Raw genomic sequence first — 22,700 nt, 5'->3', positions numbered from 1 at the left:
TAAAGTGCTCTCTATTGTAGCCACAGAAAGTCATGCTGGTGAAACAGGGGATATGGGAGATCCTTATCACTTGTTCTGGTGATATGAGAGACTCTAGTCTACCACATGTGACAGTGACTTCATGTGTTGTGGTAAAAGTTGAAAGGGTCGTGCCACGCCCCCTGCGTTGCAATAACAATAATTTATAGTTCCAATAGAAGACACATGATCAAGCAAGAGTTAGTTCTAGACTGTAACCACGCGGTCCCAAATTGCATCAGTGACCTGATATCAAAGCCAACTAACGTCTGAGAAAGTACTGTCCAATCACAAATCCACCAAACGTTATCAATGTCTGCTGCAAACAAGTTTAAACAAGAAGTTACCCCTGGGTCCTATGCGAGTGCTACCTACCCCAGTGCTACCTACCCCAGTGCCAATGCTAGTGCACCCAGCAAGCCGAGTTCCGGAGGTCAGGTCCACTATGAGATTGAGACGTCTGGTGGTCAGCCGGGGGTGGTAGTGTACGAAGTCCATGAGGTGTACATCTACATACCTGCCGAACTGTCAGCTGCTGGTTTTGAACTCAAAATTTGCGGAGTGGTACGAATCACAGACAAGGTGCATATATTAAATGGTGGACGTGGATACAGCATGGAAATTAGTAGTCGCATTGTATAATTATACAATGATGGTCGTTGAAGATTTGTAAACTTACCTTTGACCAGCATTAGTTGCAGTACATGTAGTGTTGCGTGTGTGATCTGATGCATGCTTAATACTTTGTTGTGAACTGCATTAGTTTCTATTTGTGTTGTATAATCAATGAAAGGTTCTTCCCCCTCCTTTGTGTACGTGTACTTGTAGGGTACAGAGTTCTACTTGAACTGGAAGCCAAATGACTTGTCTCACGATGACGTGGCCTCCCTCTACTCAGCACAGGCCGACGGTTGGGCCATGGTCGACGAGATAGGTGAGGGCCGGGTAATAATCAGTCTGTCTACATGTTATTCTGTAGCTCTAAGCCACCCCCAGTCTAGATCTATTGATATATACCTGATCGCAATAATTAAATATCATAACTGTTGAGCTTGTGAGCCTATTTTCAGCGTAATTAACAGTGGGTTGATAATGACGTTTTACAATCTACGATCTGATTGGCGGCGCCAATTAGATCCTGGCACAGGGGACAACTCCACACGCACACTGCATAAATTAACAGTTGTTTTGAAAAACATCTTTGATCTTAGAGCCCCAAGTCTTATAAAACTTATCCTCCAAGTTGCATATATTACTCCTTGTTGGTACAAATGGACCTCTCTGACAGAGCTGTCAATATAAACTTGGGCAGTAATAGTCTCTGGGTCCATGTGTTCCCTCTAAGTATAATTATATGCCCCCCCCCCCCCCCAGTGGAGCCACCTGAGATGATAGACTCTCAGGAGCTCAAGTATCCCGATAGAGACTACAAGCTCTCTAACTTAGAGGGCCCTGACTCGATACTCAGCTCCCCTGGTAACCAAGCAACCAGCCCAACAACACAGTCACATGTGCATATCAAGGATCAAGGTGAGATTAAAGTTTGTTGATTTTTGCATGGTATTTTTGATTTGTGATTTTTGATAAACCAATGTTGTGTACACGTGTGTGTGTGTATGTACGTGTGTATACTGTACCAGGAGCATATGCTTCTAACTGTATGCATGGGTACATGTATGTCCAGTAAAGATAAGTAAGCAGATTTCGTTTTCAAATAACAACCAAAGATCTCCCGTTTAATTTTGATAGCCTTCACTAAGTGTTTGGACAATTGCAATGTTTTCCCCTCCCTCATCCATAAAGTAATACTACGGCACATGTAACCACATGTACATGTATCACTATACCCTCAGGTGTACGGTACAGATCAGACGGAGATGCACGGGTGACTGGTATAGTGTCCACTACCACACCCACACGCCTCACCTCCAAGGAGCACCCCAGGGCAGACACCGTCAATTTCCCTATTTCGAAAATACACTCAATTAAAGAATCCAGTCAGTCAAAGAAGTGAGTGAGATCGTGTTAGCTTTCAATATTGCAACTGTCAGTTGTGTACAATAGAACTTGATACCGTATATTTTGAGGGTATAAATGTTTGCGATTTCCACGAATTTAATATCACATGCATGTATGCATGCTGCCGAAAGGCTGCGAAAATTAAATCTGCAAAAACTTTTAATTGGTCTTTCCGCAAACGTTTATACCCTCTAAATATACCCACTATACGGTACATAAAGTACAAAGATGTATGTTAGTGTTGAACCCTGTACCTACGTATACTGTTACTGAGTCATCTCATTTCAGAATAGAAATTCTAGTCTATACGTTTTGCTAACGGTGCTCTTGTGGTTATAACATTACGTGTTCTCTGTTGCACAGGTGTCTGACATTCTTCCTGACCGACGGCCGTGAGTTGCCCACCCTCCATTTCCACGATGGAGGGACGGGGGGACTCATTCAGTCCCTGCAGAGATACACCTACCTCATCAGGTACACACCAACAACACGTTGCCTAAAGCTAGCACATGTCATTTGTAGCCTATGGCAGTTATAAAACATGTCATTTGCTCTGAAACTGGCGGATTAGCATACTTTGATTGTACAAATTCAAATAAATCCGTTCGTGTAAATACTAGTAAATCGAAATGCTGAAAATTTATAATTCTGTACTTCCTATCTCCATGGTTACACATCTCCATGCTTGCAGGGACTCCACTAATCCATTTCTATATCGAGTAACCACATTCAACAAATCCTCCCGTTCCAAGCTCGCCCCCCCTCAGACAAAGACGGACTCCCCGGCCCTACAGAACAGCAAACCAAACAAGCCAGGCGTGGAGAACCTGCTCCAAGATGCAGTGTCTGGATTCGTGGGCATCACCAGAGCCGTGAGACAACATCTACTGCCAGACAAGAAACTATTGGATGTAAGTGCTACTTCGTATATAATTATGCAGTACGCCCTGTGTCACTAGCTAACTTTGAGAGCCCATAAATAATTTCCAATAATTTAGTAGCTTTTTGATCAAGTTTTGAAGAAAGCAAAGGCAAATGGACTTACATAATTATTATTATTTCAATGATTGATTAAAATTGCGTTCAATCAAGAGTGGCTAGTTTCAAGATTTTAATTGATGATTTGGGGCTGGTTAAAAATCCATTGCTTTGTGTATATTTACGTATGTACATGTAGCAACAGATATACATGCAATAGCAAGTGTGCATGTCACATGTTCCTGTAGGTGCGACCGGGCACAGAGAACGATGACCTTGAAGAGACTATACAGACTGTGGTACTGAGTGACATGAAGTCTGGTCGCAGCCCACCCCCACAAGCCGGGGGTAAGGGGAAATCCCCTGATGACCCTGAGGCATCTCTCATCTCTGACTTTCAAATCATCACTGACATTAGGGTGAGATTGATAGCTTGTCATGTTGCTATAGTTCCACCCTACACTGTACAACCAACTACTTGCCTTTTGAATCTAATACTAGTCTCGTCCCCACACCCACTTCGGTTGATACTTCAAGCTCCTTATTAATTGCTTGGTCGAGAGGCCTGTGTAGGAGGCTATTCAATTAATTCAGGGAAATCTTTCATTTTATAAATTGCTCTGACAGACACTAGACCTTAGCTTATTGCTTTAGATTAACATTCTTCCTCTCTCTCTCTCTCACACACACACACCACGTACACACACACGCACACACACACACACACACACACACACACACACTCACACACCTCACAGGGCAAGCTCCCAGTGCGTCCTGCCATCCATCCTCGCCAGCCACCCGTCTCTGTGGATGAGTGGGAGTGTTTCCGTGACGACTGGGGGAGGATCACACCCGAGAAGGAGCTCAGATTCAGAGGGAGGGTCATGTACGGGGTCAGTTATTACCTCGTTATCACATTATACCCTATTTGGTAATAAAGGAGTCATTTGCTATCATGTATGAACATTTGTGAACACACATACAATAGTACCTTAGTTTTAGACACATGATGAACATTTTTTCAATTTGCTGCATGCAAACTCAAAGAGTGGGTAATGATCGACCATGAAGCACTGTCAATCCTATTTACTGGTTGTACTAATGTATGTATGTATGTAGACATTGCCACATTAAGAAGATGATCTATGTGACACTGTGAATCTAAGCTTGTATGAATGCTCCCTGTCTTATTGATTGTCTTGTGTATTCTCTGGCCATCAATACTTATGCTATCAATTTTATCAAACCCTGTGCACACACACACACACACACACACACACACACACACACACACACACACACACACACACACACACACACACACACACCTCACAGGGGATAGAGGAGAAACTCCGCAAAGAAGCATGGAAGTATCTGCTTGGCTACATGCCATTTGGAGACACTGACATAGAGAGAATGGACCTAAGAGTGGTGAGCTAGGATACTGTTTTCATTGTAACTTGAAAATGGATAGCCATAAAAATTTGAAGTAGAAACTTACCTCTTACATGTACGTATATATAATTATGTAGTATATACCATTCTCCACCAATATGCCCACTCCACATGCACACTACCCTCACACTGTCACAGACGAGGGAGGAGGACTACTGGCGTATGAAGAGGCAATGGGAAGCGTTCACACCTGATCAGGAGAGTCGGTTCTCAAAGTGGAGGGAAACAAAACGTCTTATCAGTACGTTCTCTTTAGTCTTAGACTGTTTCCGGATATGAAGAGTGTCGTTAAAAATTGATGTACATGTAGCTTGCTTTGAATTGCTGGAGCATGAATGCCACATACAGGATTGTACATGTACAGTACGTGTATAGTTTATTGGTATGCGTAGTAATTATGGCTCGGTGCACATGCGCAAGCGAGGTATATGGTAGTGTGTCTGTCTAGGCTAGCTGCTACAGCTGCTCACTGATCAATGAAGCCCAAGTAAGAGCTTCTATAGGCTTCTAGTAACGTTTTTTTTTATATTAATTTGCAAAATAAAGCTTTATTGTTCTCTACTTTGAATGCCATTGCAGTCTCTTTAGAGCATGAGGAATTTAATTGTGGTCTGTACCATCATAATTATGCCTCGAGGTGTAGCCGCACGAGGATACGGTAAAGCTGACTGTGTGTGTGTCAGACTGTTTGTCTGTTCCAGCTTAAACCCAAACAAAAAGTTTTGAAAGAAATGTGTGTAGATCTAGAGACGTGTTGTTTGTCTGGGAGCAGCTCTTGAGGGAACAATGTGTTCTGTAGTGGGACTCTGTACTATTCTTTCTTCTTGTAGAGAACAATACTCTTCGCAGACTATTAAAAAATACTGTGCTTTTCTTTTTAAACATTAATTTTGTTCAGTATTATGACGTGTTCTGACAACATTTGACATTTATCTCAATTATAGTCTCGTGATATAACAACGGTAATGATATTTATACACATATCACATTCCTGAGTATCATGGAAAAGTGGCGGGTTCGACCAGACGTCCTTTCCCCCTTCTGACAGCTACTTGTGAGACTATATCTTACTCCCTTCACGTGGTTTTATTAACAACTGCTTGTGGCACAAAAAATACAGTATGCCTACGTTCGATACTCTCTTCTCTATCATAATTTATACTCTTGATAATTATTGTTATTGATTAGATTTTCAAAACACTACATATAAACTATAATATGGCTCACAACTCTAATCAAAGTCAGGTTACTGGCCTTGCATGCGCAAAAATTATAGATAAGAATGTCTAGCGAGCCTCGCCCCTTTTTGATGGTTATTATTCATCAATCAGTGCATGTGTGCTCTGGGCTGGAATTTAAACCCCATGCACCTATAGATGCTAAGTGGGGTATATATAAAATTCATTATGCACACTTGCTGTGACATGTGCCAGCTAGTCTGATATTCATAATTATTATCAGAGGAATAAGTTGCATGTGCCAGCTAGTCTATAATTATTATCAGAGGAATAAGTCGCATGTGCCAGCTAGTCTGATATTCATAATTATTATTAGAGGAATAAGTCGCACGTGCCTATGGACCCCCTCTATAAAAGACAAGTATGTATATATCCATGCAGAACAAAATTATAGTTACTTTGTACTATGGTTGCACCAAAGATCAAAGGCTTCAGTTGTAGTTTATACTACTTATACAACCTGTCTGACCACAGCCATGGTATATGGCAGTTATACCCTAGTGTATAACTGCCATATACCATAGCTTGTGGTCAAACTACATGTACAGCTAGAACTGAATACAGTATCCCACCTTTGCAACAAAATTGACACACTGTTTCAATTAAAACAATGACACACTACTCAATTCAATCAATATTAGCAATATTAGAGCTAGAGAGAATTCAATACAAAACAGACTACTAATGATTTTAGTCAACATAAAAAGAGCCAAGTTCGAGCTATGAATAGTTCCAAAAAGGAGGCAAATTTGGAAGAACTCCGTGAACCGAACGATACTGGTTTGTTTGTGTTGCTTTTTTTCAACTTTCAACATTGGTTGTCACAACCTGCTTATTACATTGGTGCATGGGACCAGGAGCAGTAAGAAGGGTCCAGACTGCCAAGTGTTTCTCAGACTAAAGAGACTGCACTGCACTGGGCCAGTACAGTAGGCTTGTGGAATGATATTTTCGGGTACATTTGCACTCTTTGTAGACAAGTAGCACCAGTGTACTTTCTTGAAGTGCCTTCTATAAAGATGCAGAAACACAGCCTTCACAATTGCTTGCTTGAATCATAGACGCTTGCTTGAATCAGCCATTGCTTTTTAAAAAGATAGCAAATTCATTGCATAGCTATAGCAACAGTGACGTCAAACAGTAGTTATAAGCATATTCATTGAAGAAGCATGACAGGAAGTAGCTAAACATAGTAGTACAATTCTAAACATAGTACAAGCCAGTTAAACTATGGCCTCGAGTGGTATATTTGATTTACACGCTCGAGTAATCTGATAAACCACGAGGCGCAGTTTAACTATAACATAGGATTCTACATACAATGGTCTTCCAACGCTGCTCAGGAATTCTAGATGAAAACAGTTGTTCTGAAGATTTTTATCTGTTTTTGGATATCATTCCCATTCTTGTTGTTTGGATATTGGTTATCGTTGTTATTATCATATTGGTAATCTCTTACTTATGCTTGTGCTGTCTTAATAGCGAACGTTTTGAGAACTCGTGTCAGTGTCCCAAATGCCACTGCCATGCATGCGGTCGACTAAAATGCCAAGATTGTAAAAGCTGTGAAGAGTGCTCAAGTTCACACCACATTTGTCATTCCATACGAGGATGTTACAGGTGCAAGCCTGAGTACAATTCCCCCTCGCAACTTACTGAGCATTCAGCCACTTATGGTACTACTCGATTTACTGTTAAAAAAAACCCAAAATCAGATGATGCTATTATTGACAAAATGGTCAAATTTATAATATTTTCTGTGTTGAACTGTGGTAACTCACTAGTTAAACTATTGTTTGGAGGAAAATTGGGACTCGTTCGGGAGTTTCCACAGAGGACTACTGCTGATAGATTTGGGCGTGAGCGATTATTCATCAATGAATATTCTGTTGTGGAATCGGCACATCTCCTTCATTTTATGCTTGCAATGAAAGTGCTACTGTTTTTCGGATTCTGTTTTGCAACTGGAGTGGATCTATTCTTTGTGGATTCAGACCTTTCATGCGATGCTAGTCGTGATTGTTACATTTTTGATGATAACTATACTCAGCTTCCCATTACCAACTGCTCTGATTTTATCGATAGCCGTAACTTTACTGCAGTATGTTACGCGATTGTACTAGATTTTTCAGGGGCTGCTTCAACAATGGGGGGGCTTTTAAGTGCTACCGTACTCGAAACTGTCATCATTGCTTATACCAGCATATTCTTCTACACAAAATGTTTCTGTAGCTGTTGTCGTAAACACAAACGTAAAATATGGCCAATAATTCAGTGTGGGTGTGCGGTAATCATGTTAATTGGCTTCATTGCCTTATACGCTAAACTTGTTGACAAGAATACGGCAAGTACGCTGAGAAGAACTGGTGACTGGATATCGTTTTTGGGGCACCCATGCTCAGTAGCTTTTTCAATGTTGATTCCTTGGCATTATGCTGTAGACCAAGATATAGATCTATGTAAACCTTGCCAGTGCCTAAGTAGCGATGAAACCCCGTCGCCAGGTATGGAAATGAGAAATATGAAAATATCGATCGTAGAAGAACACTCCCAGATTATAGAAACAACCGTATGATCCACGAGATACCTGGGTGATACCCCAAACACATTTTTAGCAGTCCATGCATCCATTAGTAGATTAGTATTATATAATTTGTATGTACACATATCATAGATTTTTGCACAGCCACTATCATCACTTTATCTATAGCAGTGAGTTTAGCAGTTCCCTGATTAGGAGGATATTGACTAGGTTTAACGTTCCCAGTAGCTCTGAATAGACACACTGTTCTATGCACTGTAGATGGATCCACAAGGAGATTAGCAGCTACCTTTCTATTGGGTAGACCAACTACTTCTACTTGGTAGATCATTCTCCATCTTAAATCTGAGGAGTATTATACGCCCTTGGTATGACTTAGATCTCTTCTCTTCACATGAATAGGCCATAGCTAGCTATACTGAGACTTTTCAAATCTGCTACAATCCATTAAATGATGATTACATAACAATGTTTACATTGTTTGACCACAGTTTACATTGCCACTAAAAGGCTCTACTCTATGTGTGTTGCAAAGATTCCAAAGTCCAGTACATGCAGGGCTAATCTGTAATAGCAGGGAAACTCAAAGAGTGGGAAACAATCGACTTGATTGATACTAAAAAGATGCCTAAAGTACAAAGTAATGGCTGCATCTATAGATGGGCCACGTCCATTTATGCTGCATCAGCAGAGCCTTGCAGTTCCCTTCTCACTCTTGCAGCTATACCAATAGCTAGCGTTCTAGTACAGAGCTAAGTAGAGTAGCAACACTCCATGCATGGACAAGTTTTTGCTACGTACTCTTCTGAAAAGGCTGCAATGGCATTCCAAGTAGGCATAACTCAAACGAAGCATTTTTGCAAATCCACAAATAGAAAATGTTACTAAAAGCCTTTAGATCATGTTTGCCATAAATACTGCAATTTGATTGGCTGAAGGAAGTGTTCTATCCAACTTAGAAAATCATGTACTTACTTAGCCTCCTTCACAAGGCCTAAACAATTAGGCCTGCTACTGACTGCTTGCGCATGCGCAAAATTATTGGATAATATTCCCGTAATGTTTCCCATTAAACTGAATTTTTACCCGAATTATATCCTGAATAACATATACCGACAAAGAATACTCTTCATAAAGTCAGACACTGAGCTATATAGCTAGCTAGCTAGAGACAGAGCTGTATTGGTTACAGCAGCAATTTCTTTCTGATAGAGTCGACTTTCACCAAGGTTAGTGTCAGATGGGCGTGGCCTATCCATATAGGCTATTGTCAGCCTTCCCCTCCGTTCAGAGGATTGTTATCCACACTGTTGCTGTGAGTCCTTTGTTAACATAGTAGGCTAAGGGTAGCTATTAGAATGCTATCACACGGGCTCTTCTATCCACTTTCTTCAATCCACTTCCGTTCGTTGTGACGTCATTGTTTTACTGAGCAAAATACAATGGTATCCGAATTACCCACTTTCTGGGTAATAGGTGGCGCATGCGCAAACAGTCGATACCAGGCCCTCTCTTAGCGGCCTGGAATCGAGGCTAGTACTTACTTAGAAAATCATGTACTCCACTTAGAAAATCATGTAGCAAAGATTAGATAAATCTGATTGGCTAAATACTGATGCTATGATCTAAAATGCTTAGACACTGTTTAGGAAGTTTCCACATGATTTAGAAGTCCTCAGGGCTAGTAGAACCCTCACTGCATTCGGGATACTACAACCAGCCCTTTGGGCTTCTAAATCATGTAGAAACTTCCTAAACAGTGTCTAACTATTATATAACTTGCAGTTCATTTATCCTACCTACACTTACATTTACACAGCACACTATAGCTACCGTAGATACATCACTTGCGCATGCACACCGAGGCATAATTATATGAAATCAAGACAAAAATATCTCTAAGAGGCGGCTTACCTAGAAATTTCCCCCAATAACAGCACGAGGCACTGGTAAAGACTGTTTATAAACAATACCTGCCTGAATGGTCGTCTTTTATACACAGTTGACTGGAAAGAATTTATCGATCTTTTGTTTCTACAGATAAGGATGTTTTGCGCACTGACAGAGAATTGGAAATGTACAATGATGTCACTAGCACCAAGCTCACTCAGCTGGAAAATATACTCCGGACCTATGTCATGTACAATTTTGATCTAGGTAAGTGGGGACTCCCCCTATGTCAGCTAGGGACTTCCCCTGATCAGGGATTGTACGTAGTGGCTGTGTGTAATTGACTGTACTTATATGTACACATGACATAATTATATTATAATGCACAGGTAACTTATATGTACACATGACATAATGCACAGGTAACTAGCTGTACTTATAATTTCCCCTTATACTGACTAGGTTATGTTCAAGGAATGAGTGACCTACTTGCCCCACTGCTCAGCATTATGGATAACGAGGTCGACGCTTTCTGGTGCTTTGCTGGACTCATGGAAATTGTGGTATGAACTAGTAAACTATCAGTAATCTCCTGTATTTTATAGTAATCTCTTGTAATCTCAGGGCCACCACTTTGAGTTGAGCCAGGCCGGAATGCGACAGAGACTCAAGCAACTCAGAGCACTTCTCAATATCACTGATCCAGACTTCTACAGTTTCTTGAGTGAGTATGTACATTCGTCCTTACTTCGTATTTTATGTTGTATATCCTTTTTGACCTCTTGAAAATCTTATTAGAATCTTTGTGCTGTGCTTCTATTGGTTGGTTAGTCTGCCAGTTTGCCGGGCTCTAGTCTCCCACATAATTTATTCAGTAGACTCTTATCTACTGTTGAGTACATGCATGCACGCACTTATAATTATGCGCTCCAATTGTTTTTTGCAGAGGAGAAAGAAACGCACAACTTGTACTTTTGTTTCCGCTGGCTTCTCGTCAACTTCAAACGAGAATTTTCATATGAAGACATCTACAAGATATGGGAGGTAAGTGTGTACAGATCATGTGATAGCTGTGTGTTCATCATGTGACACTCAGGTGACATGGACCAACTTCCTTTCCACGGACTTTTCACTATTCATAGCTCTGGCTATTCTACAGCGTGAGAAGAAAGATCTCGAAAATGACCGATACGACTTTAGCGACATTTTACAGGTATAATATAATTATATATGCACAGTTTGCGGTACGGTACTTATAAATAACGAATCAGACAATTTTATAGCAATAGTTACATGTATGTCTAAAACTACTCCATGTGTGTGCTTCGAATCCCCTTAATTTATCATATACTGTAGTTTCAGAGCACTAAAAGCACATTACTACTAGCTCCTCCCTACACCCACACACATCACACACATACACACCCACACACACACCCTCACACACACACACACACACACACACACAGCACATCAACGGCCTCTCCAAGCAGCTCCCCGTCAACTCCCTACTGGAAACTGCTGAGTCACTTTGCCGGCAAATGGGAAGCTGTCGAAGTTTACCCGAAGACCTTCAGCCACTCCTGATTCGACCTTTGCCCTCTCGGCCGATCCCCGGGAGTGCAGCTGTTCGGAGAACTGAGGACACTATCGTGTGTGACCCTAACATGCGGGCAGTGCCCAGCAACTGACACACTAGTGTGCACACATAGCATATATTTATTCTTACAGGGAGTTATTGAAAGCACAGTTATATAGCATTAATATTGCTGTTTTTTTTGTAACCCAACGATTACAGTTTTATCAAATATATTCATCCCTATCAGTGTGAACGTGAATGCAGTACAAACGGGGCATGGCCAATATCGTGACCACGCCCCAAATACCCTACGATTATTAACCAAACTCAACAGCAAATATTAAACATAGAATCATTTGTAACTAAACGCTGAACGTGAATGCAGTACAAACTGTTAAATGGGCATGGCCTAATTTAACCAAACTCAACGGCAAATATTAATTTTTATAGACATAGAATGATTTGTAATAAAACGCTCATAGAAATCGTAACAGAATGCCATGGGTGTGATGTACACTCTCATGTATTATTGTAGCTTTAATTCTTAGCCTTCAAAAACAATTTGTACAAGTTGAATATTGCAATGTTGAGCATAATAATATCATATCTAGAGAGTTTCAGTTTATTTGAGGAGCGACCACTTGATGTTCTCCTTGGCCGACTGCAACACCTGTTTCATGGCACTCTCAGAGAAGGGGTTGTCGTCAATCTGCAGGCCGGGAAACAAAGTAAAAGCTACCCGTCCACAAAAAAATAGAGTGTGTCCAGTTATAGTAGGCAATCACATCAGACTACACTTTACTTTATACTAATAGACATAGCCTCGGGCCAGGTGGAATTTTTACATAAAAGTTGACCTGGGACCGAGGCTAATCATCCATCCATAATCCATGCAACCATAATTACGAATCTTTACTCAGGCAAGCTCTACCAATAAATTATAGTGCATAGTGTACCTTGGTTGCTATCCTCTGTACAATGACCTGTGGGTCTGTTTCAACAATCACTCTGTGAAAAATATATATTATATAATTATAATCCTCATCTTGCACCAATATATACAGGGAAGGCAGATACTCTTATCTGCCCAAGCTATCGCAAAGGCTAATTGCTAAATCGAGGTACTCATGTCGTACCTCCTCTAGAGAGACACACACACAGATAGTACTCACCCACATTCGACCAGTTCGTCTACGATGAGAAACAGAGACTCCAAGTGAGGTAATAGACTTCTCTTCTCAACATTCTTCCTACACAAAAGCAACATAGTTATATCAATATTATGGGACACAAAAATATAATTGTTCTAAATAAGCAAGATTGTGAGTAAAATCAAATACCATACATTTGTATATAGCAGGCTATTTTCGTATTTTGTATTGAGGAGCATCATACGAAAATTAGAAATTATTCTACCGCAATAGATTCAACGTCACTATCCTGAGCTGTATGAATATTTAAACTTTAAATTATTTAATAGGTAGTTCATACGAAAACGTGCACCAACGAAAATTACTCGCTATACGGTAATACTTAAACATTAGTAGAGCCACACTTACCGTAGCAACTGACTGATTGAGTCGTAGAGAGCATTCAGGACACCCACCAGCATCAGCTGTGTGAGGAGGGGGGCATATACACCATAATTATTACAGACACTTGACATTTGTGGAGCTCCTAAACCGAACGTAAATAACGTACCTCATTTTCATTCTGAGCACCCAACACGGCAAAGAACAAGTCCACGTTGACCTTGTAGACAGCTGTCACGCCCTCGTGCATGATGATCTCATCTGAGAGGGATAAAACAGTCAGAGCAGAATACCACACAATAACTGAATAATGATTTGCCTGCTCTGACAACATCTAGTGGATATTGTATGCAATAGCTAAAAAGGCTCCATCAAGATTCAGATGTACCATTGGAGCGTTTGGTTTTGTTGAAAAGTGATTCCTCGAACTTAGTCTGTTCCTTCAGTGTAGGAAACGTGTCGTCATAGTACTGTATAAAGCGCAGACAATAAAAATGGGCATTAAAAAGATTCATGACAAGTAAACTACCGTACTTATTCGATTTAAAGCGACACTTTTAAATAATTACAAAGCCAGAGGTCGTTTCTTTTGGAGGTTGAAAAATTATGTTGAAGTCCTGGTGTCGCATATTTAGAGGGTCGCATCTAATTGGAGGTTATTCTACTGTCCTCGATTATAGGCCGCTTAAATTACATTGTTTCTTGCGGCCTGGAATCGAGGCTGTGGTTGACCTCTATTTAGGACACGACATAAAAAAATAATTGTGAACGCTGCAGTCGCTATTTTTAGAGGTCAGAAAATTGGAAAAGATCAAGGATGTCGCATATTTGGAGGGTCGCTTTAAATCGAATAAGTACGGTATACAAAATTACACGTATAAAATTAAATGAATGCAGTAAAGCTACAGTGAAGTTACTATGCATATGCACATGCAACTAGAAGTATCACTAGCTACCAGAGTACAGTATTCGACTACCTTACAAACAAGCCTCTTTCCATCATTATCCAGAATTAAAATGGCTTTTACAGACAACAGAGACGGCTCCTGGTAATAGGCATTATATACAATAACTATGACAATAGATGAGCAACATAGCAGTCGCTCTTATGGCTATAGAAACTTACAGGATTTAGTGGCTCCATTTTGGTGAAAAAGTGCTGAGTAAGCAAAAAATTAGAGACATGATCTCTGACGTCACAAGCCTTGATGGTGACGTTTCACACATTTTTGCTGCATCCGTTATTCTATATATAGCAACAAATACGTCATCCCTAGAAAAATCTATCAGGAAACTTACCGTATAATCCCGTAAAACAACAATTGAGGGGGCGTAGCTGCTGTTATAAACTGCATGTCCATGCTGAAGTGTAAAACAATTCTCTGCAGAAAGTAGTGTTACTCTAGTGTCTCTGCAGCTATTGCAAGCTCAATCAAGCAAGCAAAATCATGGTCATTACAGGCCCTCTACTGGCTCAGCCTATCATCAAACCTCAACCAGAGGATAGTGAAATTACAAAGGTGAGATAACTCAAATAATATTGATGAAATCATGCAACTTTAGCATTGTTATAGATTTATATTGTCAGGAATTTAACCATGTTTTTTTTATTGCAGGCTTTCAACACACTGAAACAAGTTGGCTCTGGGAGCGATACTGCATACTTAAACAAGCAGACGCATTCCTTCGGAAATGACTATTCTCGACCAAAGACTTACGACATACCTATGGACAAATCGTGGAAGTATTTGAGCACCTATACTGATGTTTTTGCCACTGTCCCACAGCAGAACAATTACTATGACCCTAATATTCAAGCATACCCAGTGGACAACGAGAACATAATCCAAACCACATCATCGAACAACTTCATCCCTCAAAAAGATGCAAGCAACATTTTCAATCCGTTTGAAAAGGATACTTTTTCTTTTGATAACACCATCCCAGGCAAACTCGATTTTGATTTGTCAGCGCTATTGGCGAATCCTTTTCTTAAACAAGAAGCTGCACCTGATTATTTAATTCCTGATCAGCCACTTCAGTTCAGTTACGGAAACTCTGCACCAGTCGAGAATGAAAACATTACTGACAATTCCACTGGAATTTGGGGAGAAGCTGTTTCCAAAGAATCTTCGATGGATGTGTTTCAGAATACCGAAAAACAAGTTGATCCGTTCGTCAATGACTTCCGGATGCAGCCTAGATTGTATCCAGCCCCGTCCACCGATAGTTTGCTGACTGACACCTCCGGACAAAGCAGTCCAGTAAGCGCTGCTACAGTATCTTCACCAATGAACCAAGACTCGCCCTGGGAGGAGAATAACTTACAACAACTTTGGGGCTCTTCTTTGAACCTCGATATGGACCTTTTTCTTCCGCCACCTCCGAAAAGAATTAACGATTCTCCTGAACCAGTGACGATGATGTCTCCGCAGTATCCCTCTTCTCCAGAAACTAGTTACGAAGCTCCATCTCCGAGTTCTACTGACAACGATGATTATGTAAAACCAAAACCAAAACAGAGTCCATCTGCAGAGCAAACGAAAACAAAGAGCACAATTTTGTTTGGAAAGCATGAAGATGACATTATACACAAGCTGCTGGTACCCAACCTTTCCACTCCAAGCAAGCCCACTTCTCGTAGTAAATTGATCTCAATGCCTGTCGAAGAGTTCAACCATCTGTTGGACCTAGCTAAACTGAACGATATTGAGGTGGCATTTATGAAAGAGTGGCGTCGGCGAGGAAAGAACAAGACCGCTGCTCAAGTCGCTCGAAAGAGAAAGAGAGAAGAAGTGGGTGGTCTTGAATCGGAAGTAGAGGTTATGAGACAACAGAAGACAGAACTGCACACGCGGTACGATCAACTTCGATCGCAAATAAAGTCTCTCAAGGAGAGGAGTTTAGCAGCCGAGAGAAGGGTGTACAAAAAATACAGTCGTAGCTCTGGACAGTCAGTGTCACGTGACACACATCTCATTCATGTTGCCCAAGGCAACAAATTGTTGCTTGTTCCCAAGATCAATTCTCAGATTATTTCTGTCAATTAGCGTTGTCATTAAGCAATGTTTTAACCCTCATGTTCAATTTGTCCTCTTTGTGTTTATCTATAGTCTGCATGGCAGCATCGTTCTGTTATGTTTGACAGAATAAAAAAGTGATTTTCAACATTATTTTATTATTGCATGGACACTCAAACATAATGGCATACACCATACTTAAAGAGAGGTCAGACCACCATGCATGAATATCGGAAAGGTCACATGCTGCCATGCAGTTTTGTCTCCCTAACTAATCAAAAATCCTATGGGAATTTGGCAGCCACATAATGCTTGGCTTATCATTGTGGCTACTGTCTCTGTTCAAACAATCATGTTCTTGTGGAATGAAATTATGACATCGAGCATAATAAGTTACATAAGAGTTCAGTCATCACTAACCAACCATTGTAAGATTATTCAAGGTTGCATCACATGGAAACATTAACGGTATTCATGCCAAAGCATGTGACTCTATCTAGAATCTTCTAATCAATTATTCGCTATCAGAGTCAGAGTTTACAAAAACTGTGTGAGTGGGCGGTTTATGTTGTCCTGAGTTCTCAGCCAACTTTGTATAGCCAGGGAACTCGTAGTCAATCCCGAGAGATTCCAGTTTTCTTCTCTTTCTTTTCTCAATAGAGAGCAGATGACAGATTCTTCTTTGGTATTCTTCTGCACTTCTAACCTGCAGAAGAGAAATTGCCAATCACTACAGGAAACACACTGTACTAGAAATACATGAAGCACCTAGTCATGTATTTACAAAAATATGAATACACAAATCTAGTAGATCTGAACACAACATTTGATAGCAAAGTAGATGCCCTAAAAATGAACCTGTGAAGAAATATTATCTGAGGTCAACAGCTCACATTTCACAGGATGGTTAGCACACCTACACACACTAGTGTAATACTGCACCGCTGACAGTAAAATAACTTGACCTTGTTGTGTTTCCTCTGTGCCTTCTTGAGTCTAATGGTGGCCCTCAGTTCTGTCAGCCTCCTCCTACCCCCCATCATCCCGGGATGAACTCGAGAGCCGTCCACATACTGGCCTACCTCACATGCAAGTGGGTTGATACCATAACACTACATGCCATTGTGTAGCCACAATTACAAGTACAATGCCGTTGTTTCGGTAAATTTCCAGCTAGGACTATATAGCATTGTGCATTCGTATGATTGCAGATAGTATGCAGTGGTAAAACACTATAAGAGAGAGAATGATGGATTTCACAGAATAGATTTAAGAAAACCCACCAAACAAAGCTCTCTGTCAAAACTGGTCATACAATATTTAATAAAAGGGTCAAACCACAATAAATGCATTCAGGGTCCATACAATATTTAATAAAAGGGTCAAACCACAATAACAGCAATACAGGATATTGGTAACACAGTACTACAATAGAAGTACTACAATAGAACTCTTTGGTCTGGCTGGGAACTAGTTACACGTGTAACCACATATAAGAATATTCACTTACATTTTAATAGCTTGTTGAACATGAGGTAGTTGTTCATTGTCTCCGCTGCTATCTTGGCCACTTCATCACACGCAAACTCTACAAAAGCAAAACCTTTGCATCTTCCAGTCTGTAAAAACAATCAATGGACATTACAACTGTATCAGGGAAAGACAGAGAAAGAGGGAGACGCACACATAGTGTCTATTATGAGGAGGATTGACTATTGTGAGTGGGATGGATGGGATAATAGCTGTAAATTACGTGGCTGTGATATTCATGTACCTCATGAATAAGTGTGATAAACCTCTCATGAATAAAGTGTAATAAACCTCTCATGAATAAAGTGTGATAATTATGGACCTTTTAGATACCTACAAGCAAGAGTGTATGAATATTTACGCACTCTTGCTACAAGCTATAAGATACAGCATGCAAGGAAGGTCTCAGCTGTAGTGGGTTTTTGTAAGGGAGGCCCTCAGCTAGGGGTTTCCCCCAAACGAGAACTACTTTAAATATTCGTGCACACATTATACAAGAGCTCGTATAGTAACAATTGTGACATGTAACAGATTAAATCGCATGTAGAGCCCATAATTATAGAGCTCAGACGTGGAAACGCCTCTACCTACCCCTAACCTTCTCTCTGCCACGCTATATTACATCGGTGCCGTACATACCAAATCATATGACACTATTTGATCCATACCTTCTTATTCCTTGATACTTTGATTCTCTTCACTTCGCCAAATTGTGAGAAAAATCCTTCCATCTCTTTCTCATAGAATCCATGTGGAATGCGACCAACATACACAATCCCTGGCCTCATGGGCTCTTCCACTTCCTCTATTTTTCCTTTTTTAGACTTCTTCTTGCGCACATTATCCACTAGAACGAGAGGATTGCTCTCCATTAGCTCTGCCATCTCAAAATTTTCCGCTGAGTCAGCAAATGTGAAAGCCACGTGGGCGAACACTTGCGCGTGCGCATTAGGCAACATGCAAAAGTGAGGGTGTGTATAGGTGGGCGTACTTAAACAACAAACAGTGGACTGGCTCAGAGACTGGCTGTTACTTGCTTAGAGCTTGAGGGACGCAATGAACTCCACAGCAGTGCTGAAGGTGGCCAAAGGATTCTTCCCTTTATTCTACTTGGTTTCACCAAGCCAGTCTTCATTTAAACACTTGAGTGAGGTCCCAGACTATGTTCAACAAGTGAGTTGTTTTATTATCACTATTATATGAGTATACAGTGCAGTGCAGCTCTGTTATACATACATGCTCCTCTGTGTCTGTGTAGGTGGTGCCCTATTTCTTTGTGTTGATTGCCTTGGAGGCTGTTGTGCGATGGTTTCAAGACAAACCACTGCCACGAGTCAATGACAGTATCAGTTCTCTCACGGCCGGTACCTTCCTCATGTTTGGTCGAGCAATTATTGGAACATTTGAGATTGTCATCTATGCCTGGATCTACGAGAACTTCTATTTCTATCCCCTGCCCTGGGACTCTGCGGCTACCTGGTGGATTGCTATGATCTTGATCGATTTCTTCTATTATTGGTTCCACAGGATGGCTCATGGTAAATATATAATGCAAAACAAAATTGTACAGTATTTCAATGAAGTTTGATTGTAGAAGCAGATAATTGGTGTGGTCTTCCTTACCCAGAGAATTACAACAATTACTGCCTTTGTACTCCTCCACGCTTTTAATCTATTGCCTGGTCTATAGTAATCGCTTTTCGTAACTTTGTTTGAGCTATTGTACATTTAGGAGAGTTTGAATAGCATACAAAGATTGATACATGTAGGATACAAAATCTCTGTCAGAGTATTAAACTGTTTTCCCGCACACTTCAATCTCAGAGATCAATCTGTTCTGGGCGGCACATCAAGTGCATCACAGCTCACAGGACTACACACTCTCCACTGCACTCAGACAGTCTGTCATGCAGCGATTCAGCTCTTGGGTGAGTTTTAACATCTTGCAAGCTAGCTATTGTGTGCAAGTTAATGTACTATTGTATAGCTGGTTATTTTCGAGGCACGAAATTTTCGAGGCTTTCGAGGATTGACCAAAATTTAGTACCTTGAAAATTGGTTTACATCTAGTATTGAAACCTCTAATATTGGCACATTCCTACAATTCACACACTTACATGTAGCGTGTCTGACATTGTTGTTCACTCATTCCTGAGCTAATACATTAATTAGTAACCCTGGTTACTGCAGCAACACAGCAGCCTTCCCTACGCCCTTTGTGGTAGAGAACTAAGACACCAACTTCCACCACCATGCCCTTGATTATTTATTCAATTTCCACCATGCTCTCATTTATTTTATTATCTTTATTATACAGATGTTCTATTTACCGATGGCTTTCTTTATGCCACCTGCAATGTACGTGGTTCACAAGCAGTTTAACCTGCTCTACCAGTTCTGGATCCATACGGAGGTAGTGAACAAACTGGGCCCTCTAGAATGGTTCCTCAACACTCCGTCTCATCACCGAGTGCATCACGGCACTAACCCTTACTGCATTGACAAGAACTATGGTGCGTGCGTGGTCCACTAACAAACGGTATACCATATAGCGGGTATAAACTTTTGCGGAAAGACCGTTTGAAAGGTTTTCGCGGAAAAGCCTTTTGCAGCATGCATGCATGCAATATTAAAGCCGTGGGTATAAATTGTTTGGAGTACATGCTTATCACTATAATCAGCGAAAACCGTGAATATTATACCCAAAATATACCCACTATACGGTATACGTATTTAAATTAGGCTACAGACATCTTGATTCTATATACTAGCTATTGTGTGTGCGCGCTCTGTTTGTTTGTATAAAGGAGGGACTATCAAATTATCAACTGCCAGTAGTTCCTCACACACAAAAAGCTTTCAGTATTACAGTATCCGAACTATTTGATCGCACATACATTGTGCCTCATGTACTGTTGTTATTATAAATATTTTCACCATTAATTTATTTGAGCGTTACTCTCCATCTTCAGCTGGTGTGCTGATCATCTGGGACCGAATGTTTGGAACATTTGCCGAGGAGAAGGAGAAGGTCTACTATGGACTAATGCACCAGCCCAAAACTTGGAACCCCATTTATGCTCAGTTCTTTGTGTTTGCTCACATTATTCGGAGAGTATGGTCCCACAAAGGCATTACGGAGAAGTTGAGGTTTCTGTTCTACTCTCCCAGTTGGACTCCTGGTCACGGGAGAATGGGTTTCGTCTACTCCGAACCTTACCCACCCGTGAGTGACTGTACTGTATACACAACTCATATCGTGTATGTGCAAGAATGTTTATCCTTTAGTAAGTGGCGTATGCAGCCTTGGGAACTAACTACCCCTCTTATAAATGTGTGAGTGGAAACATAATATTTGTACATAGATTATGCTATTCAATTGAACTGCTTCCAGCCCTTGTCTTTGTTTATGTAAGTTGTGCATTGTTGGTAGTGACTGCGCAGTGATTCAATTGTGTTTGCCTCTGTTTGTATGTTTGTCTAGACAACACATAAACAAGTCTATAATTCCCTCACATTAGGTATCCGCACATTTGAAGTCAAGATTTGGCAAGCCTACTTCGTGGTGGCTCACTGTCTACACCGGCATTCAATTCACTACTGCAGTCTACTTATCTCTGGAGCTGGACAAACTGAAAGCCCCCTATTTTGTCTCCCTGTTGGTCATTTTTTACCTGATTCTTTATTTTACAAACATTGGGCTTTTGTTTGATCTCAAGTAAGAGTTGTCACAGTGTAACATATGCACTCCATCTCATCTATACTTGCATGTATGTGTATCTTACACTGTGCATGGGTGCTAAAGTAGAAACTGTGCTTGATCCAAGCGTATTTTTGGCCGTATACGAAGCTTTCTTCCTTTAATTTAGTACTGGTATCACTGCCATTGTGTGCCTATTTTTAATACATATAGTGTAGTCGTTACATCATAATGTGTGTGAACAAATTCACGACATTTTCTACAGTCCCATGAGTGCTAAGATCGAGGTGTTGAGACTGATTATCTTATTGGCTGTGGACTATGCACTGACACCACACACCGTCATCACAGGTATTCTTTCCTCTATCTCTTAACCACTACAGTAAACCCCCATACCATTTATTAGCCTTAATTGAAACCTTTATCTAATTAAATTACCACCATGCACACATGCACATCCGCCCACACCACACAATATATAACCGCCTCCTCCCACCACACAGGGATGCTACTCCACTTCACAAGAGCTGTTAGTGTGTTCTCTCTCGTCTTATGGCTACTAATTACATTCAAACAGACAGCAAATAAAACAGAACAGTGACAATCAAAAATATTGCGCTATATAAATATAATTATTTATATATACAGTCATTACTATTGTAGATTGCCGAAATGCTGTCATGTATAATAAACTATGCTTCTGAATCCCCAAGTTATGATCCTCTGTAAATTTGTGTGTGTGTGTCATATTGAATATGAGAAATTAAACACATTGGTACAGGACAACAATGATCAAATACGACTAGGCTAATTAATGCAACTTACACAATGATGTTGTTGATTGGTATGTGGATAAGCTTCACGAAGAATCCAATGAACCCCATGATAGCGAAACCAATGGCAGTGGCCAGAGCAATCTTCTGAAACTCTGGAAGATAATAAGAGCACATAGTAAACTTCTCATGAGCACAATTTTGTTCGTACCTTTCAAGTCAGGTTTGGTGCATCTCTTGACCAGTCTCATCGAGTCCTTGGCGAATTCTTTGAGAGGTTTGACGTAAGCAACTATTTGGTCCATCTTTTTTCTTTTTCAATCAACAGATACTGGGTAAGCAAAGGATCAGACTGAGGAACAAAGGCTTTTTTTCTTCACTTTGGTCAACGTGTTATTTCAAAAATTCTTTTTCAATTAAACG

The 22,700-nt window shown here is 40.6% G+C and overlaps 5 protein-coding genes across 6 annotated transcripts; 3 read left to right on the top strand and 2 right to left on the bottom strand.

Moving 5' to 3' along the window:
* Nucleotides 1-189: 189 nt before the first annotated feature.
* On the top strand, nucleotides 190-11,972 carry LOC135343756 (TBC1 domain family member 15-like). Its single transcript, XM_064540763.1, has 16 exons — nucleotides 190-600; nucleotides 847-952; nucleotides 1,393-1,548; nucleotides 1,872-2,028; nucleotides 2,401-2,511; nucleotides 2,729-2,948; nucleotides 3,264-3,434; nucleotides 3,774-3,911; nucleotides 4,354-4,449; nucleotides 4,612-4,714; nucleotides 10,294-10,410; nucleotides 10,606-10,706; nucleotides 10,768-10,867; nucleotides 11,090-11,187; nucleotides 11,240-11,356; nucleotides 11,613-11,972. Exons 1-16 carry the CDS (start codon nucleotides 331-333, stop codon nucleotides 11,832-11,834), a joined length of 2,283 nt encoding a protein of 760 aa, XP_064396833.1. The 5' UTR covers nucleotides 190-330; the 3' UTR covers nucleotides 11,835-11,972.
* Nucleotides 11,973-12,229: 257 nt separating this feature from the next.
* Nucleotides 12,230-14,467, bottom strand: LOC135343775 (coatomer subunit zeta-1-like). Its single transcript, XM_064540783.1, has 8 exons — nucleotides 14,381-14,467; nucleotides 14,232-14,300; nucleotides 13,643-13,724; nucleotides 13,424-13,515; nucleotides 13,282-13,337; nucleotides 12,895-12,972; nucleotides 12,679-12,730; nucleotides 12,230-12,431 (listed from the first exon to the last, which is right to left on the bottom strand). The coding sequence occupies exons 1-8, from the start codon at nucleotides 14,396-14,398 to the stop codon at nucleotides 12,345-12,347; spliced, it is 534 nt and encodes a 177-aa protein (XP_064396853.1). The 5' UTR covers nucleotides 14,399-14,467; the 3' UTR covers nucleotides 12,230-12,344.
* Nucleotides 14,468-14,613: 146 nt separating this feature from the next.
* On the top strand, nucleotides 14,614-16,424 carry LOC135343760 (endoplasmic reticulum membrane sensor NFE2L1-like). The gene is made up of 2 exons (XM_064540766.1): nucleotides 14,614-14,774; nucleotides 14,871-16,424. The coding sequence occupies exons 1-2, from the start codon at nucleotides 14,703-14,705 to the stop codon at nucleotides 16,302-16,304; spliced, it is 1,506 nt and encodes a 501-aa protein (XP_064396836.1). The 5' UTR covers nucleotides 14,614-14,702; the 3' UTR covers nucleotides 16,305-16,424.
* A 254-nt stretch (nucleotides 16,425-16,678) lies between these two features.
* On the bottom strand, nucleotides 16,679-18,736 carry LOC135343773 (MKI67 FHA domain-interacting nucleolar phosphoprotein-like). Its single transcript, XM_064540781.1, has 4 exons — nucleotides 18,473-18,736; nucleotides 17,785-17,893; nucleotides 17,240-17,352; nucleotides 16,679-16,980 (listed from the first exon to the last, which is right to left on the bottom strand). The coding sequence occupies exons 1-4, from the start codon at nucleotides 18,686-18,688 to the stop codon at nucleotides 16,789-16,791; spliced, it is 630 nt and encodes a 209-aa protein (XP_064396851.1). The 5' UTR covers nucleotides 18,689-18,736; the 3' UTR covers nucleotides 16,679-16,788.
* Nucleotides 18,737-18,767: 31 nt separating this feature from the next.
* Nucleotides 18,768-22,280, top strand: LOC135343762 (alkylglycerol monooxygenase-like). 2 transcript variants are annotated; one of them, XM_064540768.1, is made up of 8 exons: nucleotides 18,769-18,977; nucleotides 19,063-19,342; nucleotides 19,629-19,732; nucleotides 20,122-20,317; nucleotides 20,777-21,030; nucleotides 21,326-21,522; nucleotides 21,770-21,855; nucleotides 22,008-22,280. In XM_064540768.1, exons 1-8 carry the CDS (start codon nucleotides 18,861-18,863, stop codon nucleotides 22,103-22,105), a joined length of 1,332 nt encoding a protein of 443 aa, XP_064396838.1. In that variant the 5' UTR covers nucleotides 18,769-18,860; the 3' UTR covers nucleotides 22,106-22,280. The 2 variants fall into 2 exon arrangements, with proteins under 2 accessions (XP_064396839.1, XP_064396838.1); XM_064540769.1 differs by lacking the exons at nucleotides 21,770-21,855; nucleotides 22,008-22,280 and having other exon boundaries at nucleotides 18,768-18,977; nucleotides 20,777-21,140; nucleotides 21,326-21,482.
* The last annotated feature ends 420 nt before the right edge of the window (nucleotides 22,281-22,700 follow it).

Source organism: Halichondria panicea, chromosome 11 (assembly GCF_963675165.1).
Source record: "Halichondria panicea chromosome 11, odHalPani1.1, whole genome shotgun sequence".
NCBI lineage: Eukaryota > Metazoa > Porifera > Demospongiae > Suberitida > Halichondriidae > Halichondria > Halichondria panicea.
The sequence above is the reverse complement of the archived record's forward strand: the minus strand, read 5'-3'. Positions and strand labels throughout refer to the sequence as shown.